Source organism: Odocoileus virginianus, chromosome 13 (assembly GCF_023699985.2).
Source record: "Odocoileus virginianus isolate 20LAN1187 ecotype Illinois chromosome 13, Ovbor_1.2, whole genome shotgun sequence".
Taxonomy (NCBI): Eukaryota; Metazoa; Chordata; class Mammalia; order Artiodactyla; family Cervidae; genus Odocoileus; species Odocoileus virginianus.
Window position 1 is genome coordinate 15,491,886 of NC_069686.1, and position 19,357 is coordinate 15,511,242.

The 19,357-nt window shown below is 33.3% G+C and overlaps 1 protein-coding gene across 2 annotated transcripts in view; it reads left to right on the top strand.

Annotated features, from left to right (window-relative positions):
• The window catches only part of ATF2 (activating transcription factor 2), an 83,504-nt gene that overhangs the window by 36,959 nt on the left and 27,188 nt on the right, over positions 1-19,357 (top strand). The window contains exons 5-10 of one of the 2 annotated variants that reach the window (XM_020889061.2): positions 753-849; positions 3,601-3,719; positions 3,847-3,975; positions 8,344-8,411; positions 9,905-10,019; positions 13,475-13,561. In XM_020889061.2, coding sequence (XP_020744720.1) covers positions 753-849; positions 3,601-3,719; positions 3,847-3,975; positions 8,344-8,411; positions 9,905-10,019; positions 13,475-13,561 — 615 coding nt within the window. Of the gene's footprint in view, positions 1-752; positions 850-3,600; positions 3,720-3,846; positions 3,976-8,232; positions 8,412-9,904; positions 10,020-13,474; positions 13,562-19,357 lie in introns of both variants that reach the window. The other variant, XM_020889052.2, reaches the window with a different exon arrangement.

The following is a 19,357-nucleotide window of genomic DNA, read 5'->3' on the forward strand; positions in this document are numbered from 1 at the left end:
TTCACTTTTTTTTTTTTTCCATTATGCCCTCAAAATTTTTTTTTTCCATTTATTTTTATTAGTTGGAGGCTAATTACTTTACATCATTACAAAATAATAGCAAACGAAGCAACAGATGGCTTCACTTTTTTATATAAGAATATGATGAAAAAAATGTAAAACTACTTTATTCTAAGTTAAAATTTTTATTTTAAAGTGAATTGGTTTATTGTATTGACTGCTATTTCTTTGCTGGATTATAATCAAGGCATTCTTTTTTTATGTGGTAACATAAAGCACCTGATTTACTTCTCAATTTGTCCAGGAGTAATATTTTTATAAGAAAGTTCTCATTTTAAAAGTGGTAAGTAACCTGAAATCTAAGTAAAATAACAATACTTTCTTCAAAAGTCATTATACCATGGAGTGTATATTTCTGCTATGATATGGCAAAAATTAACATGGTCTATTTTTAGTGTCCAAATGAAATTTATGTAAAGTTTCTTTGCCTCAGGTTTTGTTTTTAAATGCTCTCAAATGAGTTATGTGACCTAATATTATCAGTATTGCTCATTCTTGAGTAACGAGTTTCTCTATGATTGAGACCGGGTATGTTTATCTATACTAACAGTAGATTCTTTATAGTTAACAAACTGCTATGTCTTTGTTAATGGTGGTTTTACATGTTGTTGTGGAAATGAAAATTTCCTTATCATTTAACTTATTTGATCAAATTGAAAATCTTAACTATATTTTAAAACTTTTTGCCACAGCGTTTTACCAACGAGGATCATTTGGCTGTCCATAAACATAAACATGAGATGACACTGAAATTTGGTCCAGCACGTAATGACAGTGTCATTGTGGCTGGTTAGTATATGCTTTTATTAATAGCTTATATACATATTTCACCTGGAATGTGCACAATTTTTGTGTATTCTCTGTAAATAATTTAGTCTGGTGATATTCCAATGACTTCATTTTCAATAAATGTTGGCAACATGTATTTTACCCATTACATTTTCATGTTTCCTCCTGACCGTTCATTTCACTTTTTTGTATAGTTTTCAAATGTAGACTTCAATATCATTTTTGAAGTTAATTAGTATCTGGAAGCATTCATACCATTTCCAGAATTTACATTTAACTGATATTCAGTTAACATGATGTTTAGTCATTGTTTCTTTTAGCTGTTTACATCTGCTTTACAGTGCTACGCGAAGCTAGAAAATGATCAGGCTCCTCCTATTGGAGAAAGCAGTTAGCAGACTTGTTCATTAGGATTCTGTTTATGTTTCTGTTTGGACTAAACATCTGTGTTAGTAAAATACTCTCAATAAAGGGGGCTTAAATTCAATCAATGCTTTTTATTTTTGTATGTTGCTCCTATGAACATACTGTATCACCTAAGTGGATATGATTATCTTTCAGTATGTGAAAAGAGAAGCCCAGTACATGCATTGGTTTATTGTCCTTCCATGCTATACGTCAGCTACCTCTTTTTTTGGGTATTTATAGATGCATACATCTCTGTATATGTATACACACATAAGTATTGTGATAAAATAATTTTATATAAAATTTGATATACTTACATAAATTTCAGCCCTTTTGTCATAACCACAGTCATATATTACAAATATTCAAATTAATGTTTTAATTTTTTTCTCTTGTAAAGCTTAGATTATACTATTTGTAAGTCTAGAATTATACCTGAATACTGAATATTATTAATACTTTTAAATTACTACCCTGCTTGAAATCAAATTATCTCCCATAAGCATTGTATATGATAATGAGGAAAAAGATAATTCTTGTCATTCAGTATCAAGATTTTTGTCTTGAAAAAACTGGAAGTAACAGATAATTCACCAAAAAACAATTTGTTTAGGAAAAATGTAGGGGAACATTCAGCACATCTTCATTTCTATAAGTAAAAGAAAGCAGGTAAGAGTGTGGTATGCATTTCTTTAAAATACCGTGTATCAGATATTGAGAGAGAAAACCAAAATGCAAACAAAATAACTGCAGCCTGGAAGTTTCACTCCCCTGAGCATGAAGGTCTTTCCTTCTCTGGAACTTCTTGCCTTAAAGCCACATCTCTCTCTGTAACATTTAACTCAAAAATATTTTGAGATTGGTTTCTAAAACTTACTTTACTATCTGTTTACATTTAATGCTCTAGAAAAGTAGAACACATTTAAACATAGCACTTGACTTTTTTTTCTTTAAATATACTTGAAATCAGTAGTATAGTGTAACTGTGTAAATATAGTGCATGATGGTGTGATATATATTTGATGATCAATAGCCAAAACCATATGCATGTTTAAACAATTGTGCCTGTGTTGACATTTTTCTTTCCAAGCCTGATCATGACAGTAATTGCTGATAAAAAGTAATTTTTGCATATGAATTTTATTTTTAAGACTCTTCTCCCTTTAATACAAAATAGGAACCTTCTCTTGGGCATAGACAAATCCTTTGGGCATGAACAGAAACGTCAAATTTAGGTTCAGTTTACTATTGCAGTCATGATGGATGGACCTAGGTTGATACAAGAATCCTGGGCCCTTATTATAATAGTATTTTGTATGTCTTCCAGGGAGTACAGGTTATGTACATTGCAGACTATTAGGTAAAATGATGACAAAAAGTCCTTCAGTAATTTTGATAATACTCCTACTGTCTGAGGTAGGCCTATATTATATCTGATGTGTATGACAAATAGATCATTTTAGTGTTAAATATATGTAGTAAACACATTAATACTCTGTATATGTTGGGTTGAGGGTGATGATAAAATAGTAAGTAATGCCCACTCTAGGGAGCCAGTAGTTAACAAATACATATTTTAATTTCACAGAAGGTTTTTCGAGTATTATATCTTAAACCAGGGTCATCCTTACACTTTTATTTAGTTTAGGCTAGATCCTTGATGTAACTTGTAAAGTTGATGCCCTAAAGTATATAAAATGTGAATAGAATTGAATGTGCTATTAATCCTAATCAGTGTGAGCAAATAGCCTTGAAAATAATAAAACTAAACAGACAGAATTCATACTTTGCTGTTTTTCATTCAGTGTAGACCTTAACTAGCATTTGTTTTGTAATTAACATGTGATCACGTGTACATCGAGTTCCTGTTTTAGTGGAACACTGTTTTATCTTAAACTTGCTTTCATAATAGATTATGAGCACTAGTGGAAGGGCCAAGTTAAAGCAAATATACATGCTCTTATCTTAGTTTTCCCCAAATTGCATGTATTTTAAGCATTTGTAAGTTTTAATAGTGTAAATTTTTTTTTAATTTGTGTTAGATAATGATACTAGTTTATCTCTGAGTAGAGGATGCTTAGGTCACTCTACTCAGAACATGTGGAATAAGAAACAAACAGGAATTTGTTTCATACTTTTATTGTTCATGAAGTTGGAGGAAATACCTTAAACTGCAACAAGAACTTAACCAAATTTTGTTCGCTTTAAAGGAAGAGGTCTTTCCAAAGAGAATTAACAGCTGACTGAACCAGTCCTGCTAATTCATTAATTTACTAGCTAAAATACTTTAGAGTCCTGTATGATACTTAAATATGTGTAATTACGTATTGATGTTTATTTCAGATCAGACCCCAACACCAACAAGATTCTTGAAAAACTGTGAAGAAGTGGGTTTGTTTAATGAGTTGGCAAGTCCATTTGAGAATGAGTTCAAGAAAGCCTCGGAAGATGACATTAAAAAAGTATGTTATTAATCATGAAATTAAAAGAGTGCTTCTGACAGAACAGTTTTCACTTGTTGCTTTCTTATTTTAGATATACTGACTGGCTGTTTTTAAACTCCTAACACTTTCTTAATTTGTGTTTTAGATGCCTCTAGATTTATCTCCTCTTGCAACACCCATCATAAGAAGCAAAATTGAGGAGCCCTCTGTTGTAGAAACAACTCACCAGGATAGTCCTTTACCACACCCAGAGTCTACTACCAGTGATGAGAAGGTTAGAAGTTTGTATTTACAGAAGAAACTCAAACTAAGTGGAAAAAAAAATCAGCATTCTCAGTAAAGTCTAATATTTGGTCTACATAAAATTTTAATGTAATAAAATATGCATTAATCAGCATCAGGTTATACTTGTCTTATATGTGAAAGCCTGTGAGAATACTCAGAAATTTTAGGGAAAGATTATTTGTTTATAGATAATTTTTTATGACAAACAAAAATTATTGGAGAGAATAGTAGTCATTTAAGATAAACCTGTTTTTTTTTTAGAGGATACATAAATTTATAAACTTAATTTCTCTGGGTTTTGCTTTTTTTTTTTTTTTTTTTGCTACTTTTATACATTGACAGCTTAATTAAGAATCTTTGCAACTAGAAATCATTTGAACAAAGTTTATTTAGACTTTTAAAGGGTTAAAGGAATAGCTACTTACTTCAGCAGCGATCTTTGGTAATAGCAACTAATATGATGACGCTGACACTGTCTTTCTTACTTGGTATAGTCTTTTTGTACTAATTTAGTGCCTCATTCCTAGATCTGAATACTTTGGTACCTGGGGCTGACTGGGGTATGTTATGTGTTGAGTTACCATTATTACAGGTATTTCTCAATTAATGTTCATTTACTAGCACATCTACTAAACACGTTTATTTGGAGGCATGGGGCACAATAAAAGGCAATGACAGTGTTCTTTTGTAGGTTATGTTACTTTAAAATCATAGCCTAACTAACGGACTTTTGCCATGGCAGAGGAGCTAGAAGTAAGGCAGAAAAGGTAACTATTTATTGATACCTAAGAATAAGTGCTTTGATCATAGGTGTTTTGTATTTTTTTATTTACTTATTATAAAAGTGCATTCTCATTATTAAAAAGCTTTAAGAATCCAAGAAAATATAAGGAAGAAAAAAATACCTTTTACCTCATAACTGAGCAATAAGAATTACTAATATTTTGAAACATTTTCCCTAAATATATGCTTACCTTTATACATAAAAATATACATATATATATTGGGCTTCTGTAGTGGCTCAGACAGTAAAGAATCTGCCTGCAGTGTGAGAAACCTGAATTGAATCCCTGGGTTGGGAAGATCACTTGGAGAAGGGAATGACTACCCAATCCAGGATTCTTGCCTGAAGTCCATGAGGTTGCAAAGAGCTGCCTAGCACTTTGACACATATACAAGTGAATAGTTACATAAACGTATAAAGGGATACAAAGAAAAATACCAAGAAGAATCATAGTTTACTTTTTTATATCATGTTTTATACATTCAGCATTAATAAATATTTTCCCATGCCATTAGAAAATTTTCCAAAGTCATAATTTTTAATGGTTGCACTTTATCATAATGTGTTTACTGATCTTGAATATAAATATTGTTTCCACATTATCACAGTTATAAGAAATGCTGTTAACTCTTTGATATAAATATCTTTTACCTAGAGAATATTCCAGTCCCTTCACACTCAACAGTTTTTTCCTGCTGGTTGCTGTTTTAGCCCTCTTAGGGGTATTTCTTCTTCCTGCATTCTTCAGTCTAGCTCACACTGGGCAGGGCATAGTTATTCCAAGTTGTAAGAAGTAAATTCTGAGCCCCCTTCTCTTTCTCAATTTTTTCCTTCTTAAATGCTCTCATCCAGACCTGTAACTTTAAAAACCATCTACCTGGTTTTCAAATTTATATCAACCCAGATATTTCCCAGATTTCCATATTCATATGCAGCTCCATCTTGACATTTCCTTTTATGTGTCATCTTAAACATAGTATGTCTAAACTAGAGCCACCCCTTTTCTTCCCCCACAGTTTTCCCTGTCTCAGTAAATTTTCTCTCCATCCACCTAGTTGCTCTGGCCAAAAATAAAGAATACTTAATTCCCTCTTTTCCTTCTCAATGAAACCAGTAGCACATGTTACCAAACCTACTTCCTGAATATATCCTTAATTTATCTCTTTCATTGTCACTGTCACCACTGTAGTCCAAATCATCTTTTACTTGGATTATTAACAGTTACCTTCAAATAATTGTTGATAGCTATTTGTTAATATATTGTTCAGTTAATATAACTTAACAATTACCAGGACTTTCTGCTTCCATCTCCAACCTATTTTCCATTAGCTGTATTTTTTCTTAATTGGTGGCTTTGTTTTTCTTTTTAAATTATTTCTAATTGAAATGTAACAAACATGCAGGAAAGTGTCCAAAGTCAAGCATATACAGAATACTTATATTTGTGTAGATGCATGTCTGAATATATATGTATGTGAGTGAAAGTCAATCACCAGAATACTGGAGTGGGTAGCCGTTCCCCTCTCCAGGGGATCTTCAGAACCCAGGTCTCCTGCATTGTGGGTGGATTCTTTACCAACTGAGCCACCAGGGAAGTTAGGCTGTATATTTTTAATATATTATGTCACTTCCCTGCTTAAAATCCTTCAGTGGTTTGCCTTTGCCTTTAAGGTAACTCACACTTCTTCCATAAGCCATCATTGATTTAGACTTGTGTTCTTATCCAACCTCACCTCATGCCTTTTATGTGATAGTGTTCATCGGATATTCTAAGCTTTTTCCTGCCTCAAAGACATTGCTCTTGGTATTGCTTCCTTCTCCCTAGAATGCGCTCATCTTTTCAGTACCAGTTCAAATGCCATTTTGCAAAGAAGCTCACTTTACCTCACTATGCTATCTAAAGTAGCCAACTCCAACTTTCCCTCAATCTCATGATTTATTGATACTATGTTGTATTGTTAGTCTATAACTCATTGCTGTCCAAAATTTTCTTGTTTGTTTTACTTGGTTTATTGTCTCTTTTCCTACTAGTCCTTTAGGGCATGTTGTAATTTCTCAAACTTGTCAAGTAAATGAAGTTCCAGTATTACTAGTTTATCTTTCTTGCTGTGTAGCTTAATAAGATTCTGAGAATAAATGGCAGTATAAAGGCAAATTCAAAGAACATGGTGGACCAATTTTTACACTAGTTATGGAGTTCAGGATAATCTGTTTCTAATCTGTAAATTGGGGAAAAGACCATCTATAAGGTTCCGTGTTTTCCTTTACTTTAGAAAGATCTTACTCCAGTAGTTTAGTCTTACATTCAAGGTATTAATTGTTGATCCTTTAATGGACTGGAACCTAGTGGTTCCAAAAGTAAGAGAGAGAAAGAGGCTGATATCCCCTGGTTTACATGGAAAGCCAATAGAGTCCTGTTCTTAGGGCTCGCGCTGCTGCACGTAGGCACCAGGCGCCCTCTCAAGTGGGTGAAGGCGCGGTGCACCTTCTCGAGAGGGTCTTAGAAGGCGGTGGGGGGTGGAGGGGGGGAGACACGGGGACCAGAGCACTGATGGAGCAAAAGGTGTTTTTAATCAACATGGTGTGGGCATATATACTGTCTTACAAGGTGGTTATTCTCAGCAAAGACAAAGATTAAAATTCCAGACTTACAAAACATAAGATGATCCCTATCACAGAGCAAGAGTTGCAAACAATCACCTTTTACCATTTGGCTCATAATAAGGAAGAGGGTACTTATCACTGTAATGAGAAATGCCTGGATTCCTCAGCCCCGGGAAAGGCGTGCCTCTCCTCTTAATTCCTGAATATGCAGGAATCAATAAGGGCCAGAGGGTTCCTGACGGACCCAAAACAGCACACAGGAAGCCTCTTGTTAAATGCTTCCTGACATTAATGTTAGTTCACCTTTTGATATTGAGAAATTAGTGGTAATGTAGAGATAGTTACCTGAAATTAGCAAACATTTGTATTACTTAAAAAAATTTTTTAACATTTCTATTATTGAATTTATATCAACTATAAAAGAGTCTCCTGGACCTGTTTCTTCTTTATACAATATAATGATGGAGTAGGACAAGGAAGTCCCATCTGGATTTTAAATTCTGTACTTCCATGAGAATGGAATTGTAGTTTTATTTTTTACAGAATTCTCATGGAGTTATATAGCCAAGTTGCCCAGCCTGAGTTATTTCTAAATGGATGGTAAAACAAGTTGTACTGAAAAAACCACTCAAATGTTTTTTAAATTAAAATATTAACATTGCATTTGAAACAACTGCTTCTACAGTTTTCTCTTAATTAACTTTAAATAAATATTAATATATTTTGGGGTGATACTAAGTTTGTGGGGGGTTTTTTGTGGGTTTTTTTTTAAGAGATGTGTTATATTCTGTTCATTAAGGTACATGAATTGACTTGGATTTTTAAATTTCATTGTTTCTCAATCTCATTATTAAATAGGAAGTACCATTGGCACAAACTGCACAGCCCACATCAGCTATAGTTCGTCCAGCATCTTTACAAGTTCCCAATGTGCTGCTTACAAGTTCTGACTCAAGTGTCATTATTCAGCAGGCAGTACCTTCACCAACCTCAAGTACTGTAATCACCCAGGCACCGTCCTCCAACAGGCCAATTGTGTAAGTGATTTGGGCCAGTCATTGAATTTTATGAATTGTTAAGTTTTTCTTCTCTTGATTTTCCTGAGATATTTAATTATTCTAATTGTGGCCTTAGTTTTGTGTGTGTGTTAATCATTTTTCCATGCTTTTATTTTTGGAAAAAATACTTGGGTAATTTTTTTTATTATAAATGTTTTCTAACAAATTAGAAAACATATACAGTGCTTAATTTTAAAGACAAATTAACACAGATTGTGATTTTAAGATGGTCTCTTATTTTCATGCTATTTTACACAAAACACATAAGATTATCTTTATCACTAGATAACATTTCTTTCAGGGCTTCCCTGGTGGATCAGACGGTAAAGAATCTGCCTGCATTGCGGGAGACCCGGCTTTGATCCCTGGGTCAGGAAGATGCCCTGGAGAAGGGAATGGCTACCCACTCCAGTATTCTTGCCTGGAGGAATCCCATGGACAGTGGAGCCTGGCAGGCTATTTTCCATGGTGTTGCAAAGAGTCAGACACAACTGAGCAACTAACACAAAACATTTCTTTCAGTTTTTACAGGGAGCTCTCAAGAGCTTTCTGATAAGAATTTTTCTCAGTAATGTATTGCAGATTGTTCTCTAAATTCATAGCTTTTCCCATTTTTTTCCTCTTATCCTACACTGCTTACATACATTGTACATTTCAATGCAATTAAAGCTAATTAAATTTTACAATGTGCTTTGCAGTGGTTCAGAAATTTTTGTTTAATTACTTGAGTGGTGTATATATACCATGTATAATTTTTTGTGGGTATTTTGTTCATTTTATGAAAAATGGTGTCAAGTTTGCATCTGTCACATGGGCATTTTCCTTGGGCTGGACCTCTTGTTCTTTTTTTTTTCTTATATACAGTGAACACTTAGAGCTTCCCAAGTGGCACTAGTGGTAAAGAACCCACCTGCCAGTGCAGGAGACATAAGAGATGCTGGTTTGATCCTTGGGTCAGGAAGATCCTCTGGAGAAGGAAATGGCAACCCACTCCAGGATTCTGGCCTGGAAAATTCCGTGGACACAGGAGCCTGGCAAGCAGCTATAGTCCATGGAGTTACAAAGAGTCAGACATGACTGAGCACACCATACACATACACATTACATCCCTAGTGCTTATGTATCTTCTAACTATAAGTTTGTATCTTCTGACCACCTTTGTTACCATACAGAGCTGATACTGCATTAGTAATGATTATATTCCTCATACTGAGAATTTCATTCCTATGACTCATTTATTTTGCAACTGGAAGTTTGTACCTCTTAATTTCTCTCATCCCTCCATTCCCTTCCCTCTGGCAACCAACCACCTGTCTGTTCTCTGTTTCTCTTCTGTTATGTTTATTAATTTTTTAGATTTCTCTGGAAAATTTATTTTTAAATTATAATAGGAGTAAAACTACTTTTATATTTTTTAAACATGATTGATACGGATTTCTTTTCTCTGATTGCCCTTCTTTTGTTTGCCTTAGTCCTGTCCCAGGCCCATTTCCTCTTCTGTTACATCTTCCCAATGGACAGACCATGCCTGTTGCTATTCCCGCATCAATCACAAGTTCTAATGTGCATGTTCCAGCTGCAGTCCCGGTAAGTTTTTAGACTATTTAATATTTTCTTTATAGAAAACTGATCTTTATAATCAGAAAATACACTTGAGGCTGCTTGATTAGTTTATGAAACCGAATTCAACAAAATATTTAGAGTTGAGCAATATTTACTCATTGATACTTAACTGTGATAGCTTAAATCTTTCAAGCCAAACATAACTGGATAAATAACATTTTTCAGTCCTCGAAATCTTAATAGTTTTCCTTTTATTTTTAGTATTAACGAATTCCTAAGGTTCAAGAGGAAGGGGACATATGTATACCTATGACTGGTTTATGTTGATGTTTGGCAGAAATGAAAAAATTCTGTAAAGCAATTATCCTTCAATTAAAAAATAAATTTAAAAAATAAGGTTGAAATTTAAAAAAACTAATTCCTTATTCAACCCATTTCAATTTGCTAGATTTGTAGAATTCAAATGTTAGCATAGATTTCTGTTCTGTAAGAAGATATTTATACTGGAACATTTATCAGGTAACTCCATGTTATTTTGATTATTAGAGAAATCATTTATAAAAGTATTCTGAACTTTCATAGTCATGTTGGGTTTATGGAATTCCATTGCTGTCCCAAGCATGTGAAAATCTAAATGGTCTACTAGAATGGACACTTTTCCTAATGAGAAGATCAAAAACAAGTTTTTTGAGGGGCATGTTAATTATATAAATTTTGAAAGACATAGATAGTAGTGAAATATCTACTTATACTATTCAACAACTTAGTATTTAAAGGCACATTCTTTGGAATAATATGTTAGAAATAATGCTTTTTTTTTCTATTCTCACATTTCATAAAATAACGGAATCTTCAAATGTGTCTTCAATATTCAAGTTTTTGTCTTTAGAACCACTTTTTAAGAAACCTCACAAAGTTTTCCAAAACACATTTTCATCCTCATCTGAATAATTTCAATGTAACACTTTTTGAATCTCCTAATATAATCCTGGAAATCTTACATCAAGTCCTAATACTCATAATAAAAAGAGTCTCTTTTTGTCACTTTTTAGATAGATATTTCTGGTTAGTACAATATAATCATTTATTGTATAGTTTTTAAAAATTACTTTTAAAATCTTCCTTACACTTTTCATGAGATTATATCCTCAGGACACTTTTGGTGAGATTATATCTTCATGAATATTAACTAAAATTAACATTAAATATTTATTTTTATTAACTAAAGTGACCTAAGTATCCAAAATTAGCACTGACTGTAATATTTCAGATATTTCCACAAAGTCAAGATAATGTGTTGTCTTCAAATGGAACTTTGTAGTTCAAACTGCATTATTTGAGAGTTTTATAAGGACTCAAATGTAAGGTGACTACTCCCTCTTTTCTCCAGATATTTTTGATGGGGAAACATTCTTGTATCTGGGTTTATATGGTATCCTGTTAAATGTAACTGCAGTGAGAGAAACTGGAATGAAAAAGATAGATTTTAGTATACAATAACTAATCATTCAGTGTTGATATTAACGTTTTTTTAAAAGAAGGCAAAAGACAATGGAAAATCTGTTCAGTAGTGTTATTAGTGAAATTACTAGAGGTAATCAGGTTCTCCTTTGTTATTATGCTTTATTTAATGTATTAAAGAACTTTCATGTATATATTTTATAAATTTTATATGTATTTTAGAAAAGCAAAGTTCATTTTATATGTATATATTTTAGAAAAGCAAAGTTCATTGTTGAAATTACTTTTTATGCCTAGTTATGCAAGTTTTAACATTCTTTCTCATTCAAAATGGAGGTGTGACGGATCTGTGAGAAATCTTGCCTCACTGAATGTTATTAGTTTCTATAAGAAGGAATTATTAAAAAAGTAAATTATGAAAGTTTAAGATTAAAAATGAATGAGAAAAAATTGACAAGTTTTGAAGGATAAATCAGGATTAATATCAGTAAAGGTTCAGATACAGTTTTCTGATTCTGCAGTCTCAAATAATTTTATCAATTATTATATTTATCTTAACAATATAAATATTAATATATTGGGTTGGTCAAAAAGTTCATTCAGTCCCTCCCTATAAGATGGCTGTAGTAGCACTCAGTTGTCTTTAACTTCATTTGAAACAATTTTGTTAGATTGTATTGTGACAGCTGTCATATCAGTGTGCATTTTTTAAAAAAATTTAAATTGGTGAATATAGCCATTTTAATATTGAAGATGAAACAAAAAGCAACATTTTCAACACATTTATGCTTTATTATTTCAAGAAAGGTAAAAATGTGATTGAAATGCAAAAAAAAAAAAAGACTTGTGTAGTAAATGAAGAAGGTGCTGTGTCTGATAGACCGTGTCAAAAGTGGTTTGTGAAGTTCGTGCTGGAGATTTCTTGCTGGATGATGCCCCACAGTTGGGTAGGCCTGTTGAAGTTGATAGTGATCGAATCGAGGCATTAATTAACACTCAATCTTTTATCATGAGTTTGATAGCTTACATACTCAAAATATCCAAATCAAGCACTGAAAATCATTTGTACCAGCTTGATAAATCATCACTTTGATATTTGGGTTCCACGTAAGTGAAATGAAAAAAACCTTCTTGACTGTTACTTCTACATGTGATTTTCTACTGAAAGCTAACAAAAACATTCCATTTTTAAACAAATTATGACAGGAACCTAGAACAGTTTCTTTGCTCCAAAAGATAAAAAGTTTTGGGAAGATGGAATCATTAACGTGCCTGAAAAATGGCAGAAGGTAGTGGAACAAAACAGTGAATATGTTGTTCAATACAGTTCCTGATGAAAATGAAAAATGTGTCTTATTTTTACTTTAAAAACAGAAGAAACTTTTTGGCCGACACAATATATACTTTGTTAATGTATAATAACAAAGGTCCATCTAGTCAAGGCTATGGTTTTTCCAGTAGTCATGTATGGATGTAAGAATTGGATTGTGAAGAAAGCTGAGCTTTGAAGAATTGATGCTTTTGAACTGTGGTGTTGGAGAAGACTCTTGAGAGTCCCTTGGACTGCAAGGAGATCCAATCAGTCCATCCTAAAGGAGATCAGTCCTGGGTGTTCATTGGAAGGACTGATGCTGAAGCTGAAACTCCAATACTTTGGCCACCTCATGTGAAGAGTTGACTCATTGGAAAAGACCCTGATGCTGGGAGGGATTGGGGGTAGGAGGAGAAGGGGACAACAGAGGATGAGATGGTTGGATGGCATCACCAACTCGATGGACATATGTTTGAGTAAACTCCAGGAGTTGGTGATGGACAGGGAGGCCTGGTGTGCTGTGATTCAGGGGGTCACAAAGAGTCGGACACGACTGAGCGACTGAACTGACTGTATAAATATATTGTCATATGCATATTAATATATACTTTTTATGTAAATTATTATAGCAGCCATTGTGCAAATAAAGTACAAATCTCATTTTGAATATATTCTCTAGTAATTAATTTTCAATATCTTCTGATAGCTTGTTCGACCAGTCACCATGGTGCCTAGCGTTCCAGGAATTCCAGGTCCTTCCTCTCCTCAACCAGTACAGTCAGAAGCAAAAATGGTAAGCAAGATTTTATTTGTTCTGTACATATCTTGACCCTGTTTTGAATTAGCTTTTTCAATTAAAGCCTACTTCAGATGCACAATTTAGATCAAATATTGTAAATTTGTGGGCTGTATTACATTATAGGGGAACCAGAAGTTTTAATTAGCATAGTGACAGGGCACTGGTACTTGAAAGCAAATGAATCAATTGGGAGTAAAGTTCTAGTTTTTATCATTGGTTTGTCTGATGTTTGATGTGGCCTTTTAGGCAAACTCCTCCTGCTGGAGGCTAGGGATATTGCAGCTGAAACTAGAAGTAATAATCTGAAGGCGGTGTTGACATAATGATTTTAAACATTCATACAAATGAGTAGAACAGTATTAAGAAAAAATTCTGAAATAGTATACAGGTTAGTAAACATTATATATAAAGGAAAACCATATTTTTTACTTGTGTTTCAGGCACTAAGAAATCGATGTTAAGGGGTGAACTACAGAGTAGGAATCAGAAGACATATTTTCATTTTACTCATAATTCTTCTGTTCACTACCCCCAAACAAGCCACTTTAATTTTTCTGAGACTCATTTTCCTCATCTGTAAAATAAAGGGATTAAACTTTGATTTCTGGGGTCTTTCTTAGCCTCAAATCTTTCTTACTTGCTAATCTTCTTAGTAGACAACCTGAAGCTGCTGCTATGAGGTGGGGGTTCAGTGGGTTAATTTTCTTTTAAATCAAAATAATTCTCCCTTCTACAATTTAACACACTTTAGAGTTAATTTTTAACTAAAATCAATCGATAGTTGTTAGACACCTATTATTTTTTTCAGTTCTATGCTAGGCACTATACTGACATCATAAAAATTTGTACACATAAAAACCATTATGTATTATTGCAAGGCTTTAAATTTTTTACTGCTGTTCTCCATTAATGCAAATAATCAGTCTGAATTTGGCATGTGATAACTTTTTTTTTAACGGTAAAACTTATATACCATTTGAATGAATAATAGTTGGTTGAAGAGTATTAAAATTAGCTGATTATTGATAATAGTGAAAGAACTTGAAAATCCAAGGGGAGAATTTTTCATGTAACACCATGTTTAGGTCAAAGCCATGGAACTAACTAAAATGGATCTTTTTCATTTGATAGCATATCTTCACTAGGAATGTGTTTTACACTTCCTATTTAACGTAACTATTATAATGAAAAACTGAATTAGTGAGAACTATGTAGAATAGAAATAGAAGTTAAAGAGATCCTGTTGTAATCTGCCTCTCAGAATACCTTTACATATTCAGTGGGCTTTTCCTGCCATAATTTGTAAAGAACAGATCAGATTTAAAGAAATCCTTTTGGCTGTAAGACAGAAACTAGTAAGCTTCCCTGAATAACTGAACGAATTTGAGAAACTTAATTAGTCAGAAGAAAAATACTTTGTATGCTTGTACACTGAAAAGTACCAAAGCTGTATTTCACATATTTATATATGAAACACAGTTATAAGTTGAAGGCTCCCCAAATTGCATGGGGAGTCACAAATTGCCTCACTTAAATTTAACAGTCCAATTAAATTTCTTAGTAGAATATTGTTAACACATAAAATAGCCATATTTAGGTGATTACCTGTTTCAAATGGGATAGTAAATATGATTGTCCTGTTTTTAATTAAACAAAAAGATTCAGAAATTAGCCCCCCCCTTTTATAAGCTTTTTGTTGTAGAAGGTTTCAAGTACTATATACAAAGTAAATAAGATTCTGTAATGAATCCCCATGTACTCATCACCCAGCTTCAGTTATTAGCAATGTAACTGTCATTCTTCCTTAGACCACTCCCTGCCCTCACTGAATTATTTTTTAATAACCCTTTCTTAAATGTAAAATTTACATAGATTGAAATGAACCAATTTAAACTGTACAGTTTTAAGTGCATTCATGTAACTCACCTCTATTATGGTATAGAACATTAACATCTATCCACATTTCTTTATGTTCCTTCCCTCAGTCCATCTCCCCCAGCTGTTAATACTTATCACCAGCAATGTAAATAAAATCAATATATACTCTTGCGTTCAGCTAAGCATACGTCTGTGAAACTTATCCATGTTGTTGCGTGTATTGTAGTTTCTTTTTATTGCTGAATAGTTTTCTGTGCTGTGAGTATACCACAATTTGTTTATCCATTCTCCTGTTAGCAGAACTTTGAAAGGTTTGGTTTGATTGTTTCTAAACTTGAATTAAAATGTCAGTGTCATTGATTTTCTTATTTTATTAAGCATCGGGGGCTAAAAAGATTTACTAAGTAAATAATTGTATAATTATAGTGGGAAAAGCTGAGACTCAGTTCATACCCTCGTGCAGAGGTTCCTTAATGATCAGATAAACGTCATGGGATTGGATTCTTTTCTCTGTCAGTGGTAGGACTCTTAATTCCGTTCTCTCCAAACTGAATGGTCCCCAGCTCACATCCCCTAGGTTCATGCTACATGTTAAAATAATTTTTCTGACTTTTTACCAGTCTGAAGCCGCCCAGCAAACATTATAATTTCTTCTTTCACTGCTTCAATTGGATTTTGCTTTGTTGTTTTCAACTCTTTGAAAATATTTAAACATCCTCCCTGTTTGATTCTGCATCTCTGCTAAGGATTTATTTGACCTTCTGGTCACAGTCTGTTAATGTTAAATAGTACAGCAATAGTAACTCTGCTAAAATGTGGTTAAAAAATGTTTGCGAAATGGCAGCATTGGAACACAGAACAATAAGTAGTACACTATAGCTGAAGAGAAACTTATTTGTATCCTAAGATAGCCACGGACGCTTTTGCGGTGGCCTGATTTTCATGTGCCCAGTGCTTACTGGAAGATTTATATGCATTGTGTTTGTTACAGATATTTAAAGAAGATCCTTCTTTGTTTGCTGAAGAAATTCTTTCAGGACAAGTTGTGCTTGTTTTGTTTTTTTAAGAACTTTAAGTCTTTGGAAAAGTAAAAACGTAGTTTAAGTAAAAATGTATGGAGGGGAGTTCCACAAGTAAAAGATTACCTAGTATTTTTTAATACTCTAGGAAAACTCTTGGGATCTGCTGTTTTCTACAAAATTTCACTGGCTCTCACCAAATGTAGATATAGTTTAGGGGTTTTATTTGTCATTAAGCACATTAAACCATAGATATTTGCTACCTGTGTTTACTCTTCTAAAAAAAACAAATTTCCTATGTAATATTTGTAATCAAAAAGTAACTCATCTGAATAAGAAAATGTTAACCATCCAGGAGTTTCATTTAAGAAGATTTAGTTAAGTATTTAAGTTGTATTTTCTGGAATCACTCCTTTAAGACTTGTGTGACAAACTGAGAGGTATCTTTGCACGCAGCGGGTAGCTGGTAGATTTTCTGCAGGGGTTTCTACTGAGCGCTGACAGAGGGCATCTTGGCAAATGTTCAGAAACCTACATTAACTTAGTTGGGCCCTGCATGGAGCCTCATGTTCAGCAGAATTCTTCTGACCTCCCTCTGCATGCCAAGCTAATCAGCAAACACCAAATGAGCCCACTCCAAAGAAACAGACTCTCTCCCAACCTACTTCATTTTCATATGTTCTCTGGGGGTGGGGAGCAAGATTTCACAAGGACTGATGATGCTGCAAAGACCACAATAATGATAATTAACTTGCTGAATTTAGAAGATTATGCTGTTAATTAGTTGCAAAATAAAGATAAGTAATAGAGCAGCAGATGGTAGGATAACACCCAGGAGAAGGAGGGCTATTACTCTGATGAGCTTTTGTGGTGCTTATGAAATATGGATCTGACTTTTTCATAAATTGTTTCTAGAGAACATTATGTTTTTTCTTTGAACTATGATCGAGTAGTTTATTCCTACCAGGTTCTGACAGATGTGATAAAAATTTGCTTTCATGGGTATAACATATAACATAGAATTTGAATAACAAATTATTTTTAGCAGATTACCTCTTAAGATGGATCTCAGATTGCTCAGCACAACAAGACTATATTCACTCTTTTTTTTTCCCCCTATATTCACTCTTTAATTGACACAGTCTTTAAGACAAAAAGTTTTCAACATAGTAGCTGAATTTTACAACACTAAAATTTAACTCTAACATTAAAGCACTAGTCTGCTTAGAAACATAGTAATAAAGATTTTTGTTTTCTTTCCTTTAGTTTAAAATTAAAATGCCTAGCTTTTATTATACATGTTAGAGAATATAGACTTATTTAATCTTACATAATTTCTCTGAGTACTTAATCTTCATTTATTTATATTAGATTTCTCTATTGATAGAAATTTTGATCCAGTAATGGACTGACCAATGTCTGATACTCTTAATGGTTACTAAAATATACTTAGAATACTTAATGTGAGACAAAAGCTCTAGTTTGGAAAAGCTTTTGTTTAAAATATGTTTGTTCAGTGAACTAGGAGTCAACAGACAGAATTTCTGGTCCTAGATCTGCTTCTCACTTGCCCTGTGATCCTGGGAAGTAACTTCACTCTTTGGGCCTTAATTTCTTTATCTGTAAGATGATAATTGAACTAATTGATTAGCTCCAAAATTCTGTTGTAAAATAAATATCATATTTATAGATGTTTTCATTAATTTGGAGGAACAAATTAATGAATTTGTAATTACAAATTACTCTTCTTTAAAATATCTCAACATGTATGTGGGTGGATTGTGGATATCCTTACATTAGTTGTAAAATGTATATGAATCACCATTTAGATAACTTTCTTCTCCTAACCCACTGTAATATTTTTAGCATACATTTGTTTTTAAACATGTTTGTTTAAAAAAAATTTATAGTTTAAAAAAATCTGTAGTTCAAAGCAGTGTTAATTAACCCTTGAAAATCCTTTTCTTGCATTTTGTATCCAGTGGCACACTTCCAAGTTAGACCCATTGTAATCAATGTAACAGCATGGAGCAAACATTAGAGCTTCCTCACTGGATGAGTACTGTATACCCTAGGGCAGTCAAGAGAGGATAATGAATGAATACTGATGCTGCTTTTAAGTGCTCTATAAGGTAGTAACTTGCCCTACTAAAGATTATTCAAGAGAGTGATGTTTATGTACTTCAGACTCCCCTATGTGCAGTTACTGTATTTCATTAATTCTAAGAGCTAAGCTCTTTACTATAAAACTTGAAATGCTCTTCAATTCTGTTTTCTACCTAAGAACTTAAAAATGTTTTACCAACACATAATTTACCAAGCTTCACATCTCAACCAGTACTTATATTTTTATACATTTTATATCCAGAAATGAAAGCCCTAACTTAACGCTATTATAGATTGGCTTTTAAAAGATGTAATTATGCACACTGACCACCTCCCCAGACCCTCCTCCTTCTGTATATATGACCCACACTTTCAAATTCCTCTTTTTGCTTTCACTTCTTTGACCATTGAGCTTAATCCTTCCTGATTACAGCCAGGTACTGCTTTGGTCACCTACCTAATTAGTTTTAATCCATCCACTTCCACATTATCTCATCAGTTATGAGTGTCCCAGTTTCCTGGATCTTAGATGCTAATGTGGTTATTTCTGCATGTTTATAAGAGAAGGAAGAAAAAATGGAACTGGGAATCTTAAACCTGGATTCTGAAAGATGCAGTGTACCATGTGGTCTTGAGAATATATTTTCCAAAATAAAATACATCTGGAGGAGTTCATGGTGGTCCAGTAGCTAAGACTCTGCACTCCCGCTGTAGGGGACCCGAGTTTGATCCCTGCTCAGATCCCACATGCCACAACTAAGAGTTTGCATGCTGTAACTAAGACACG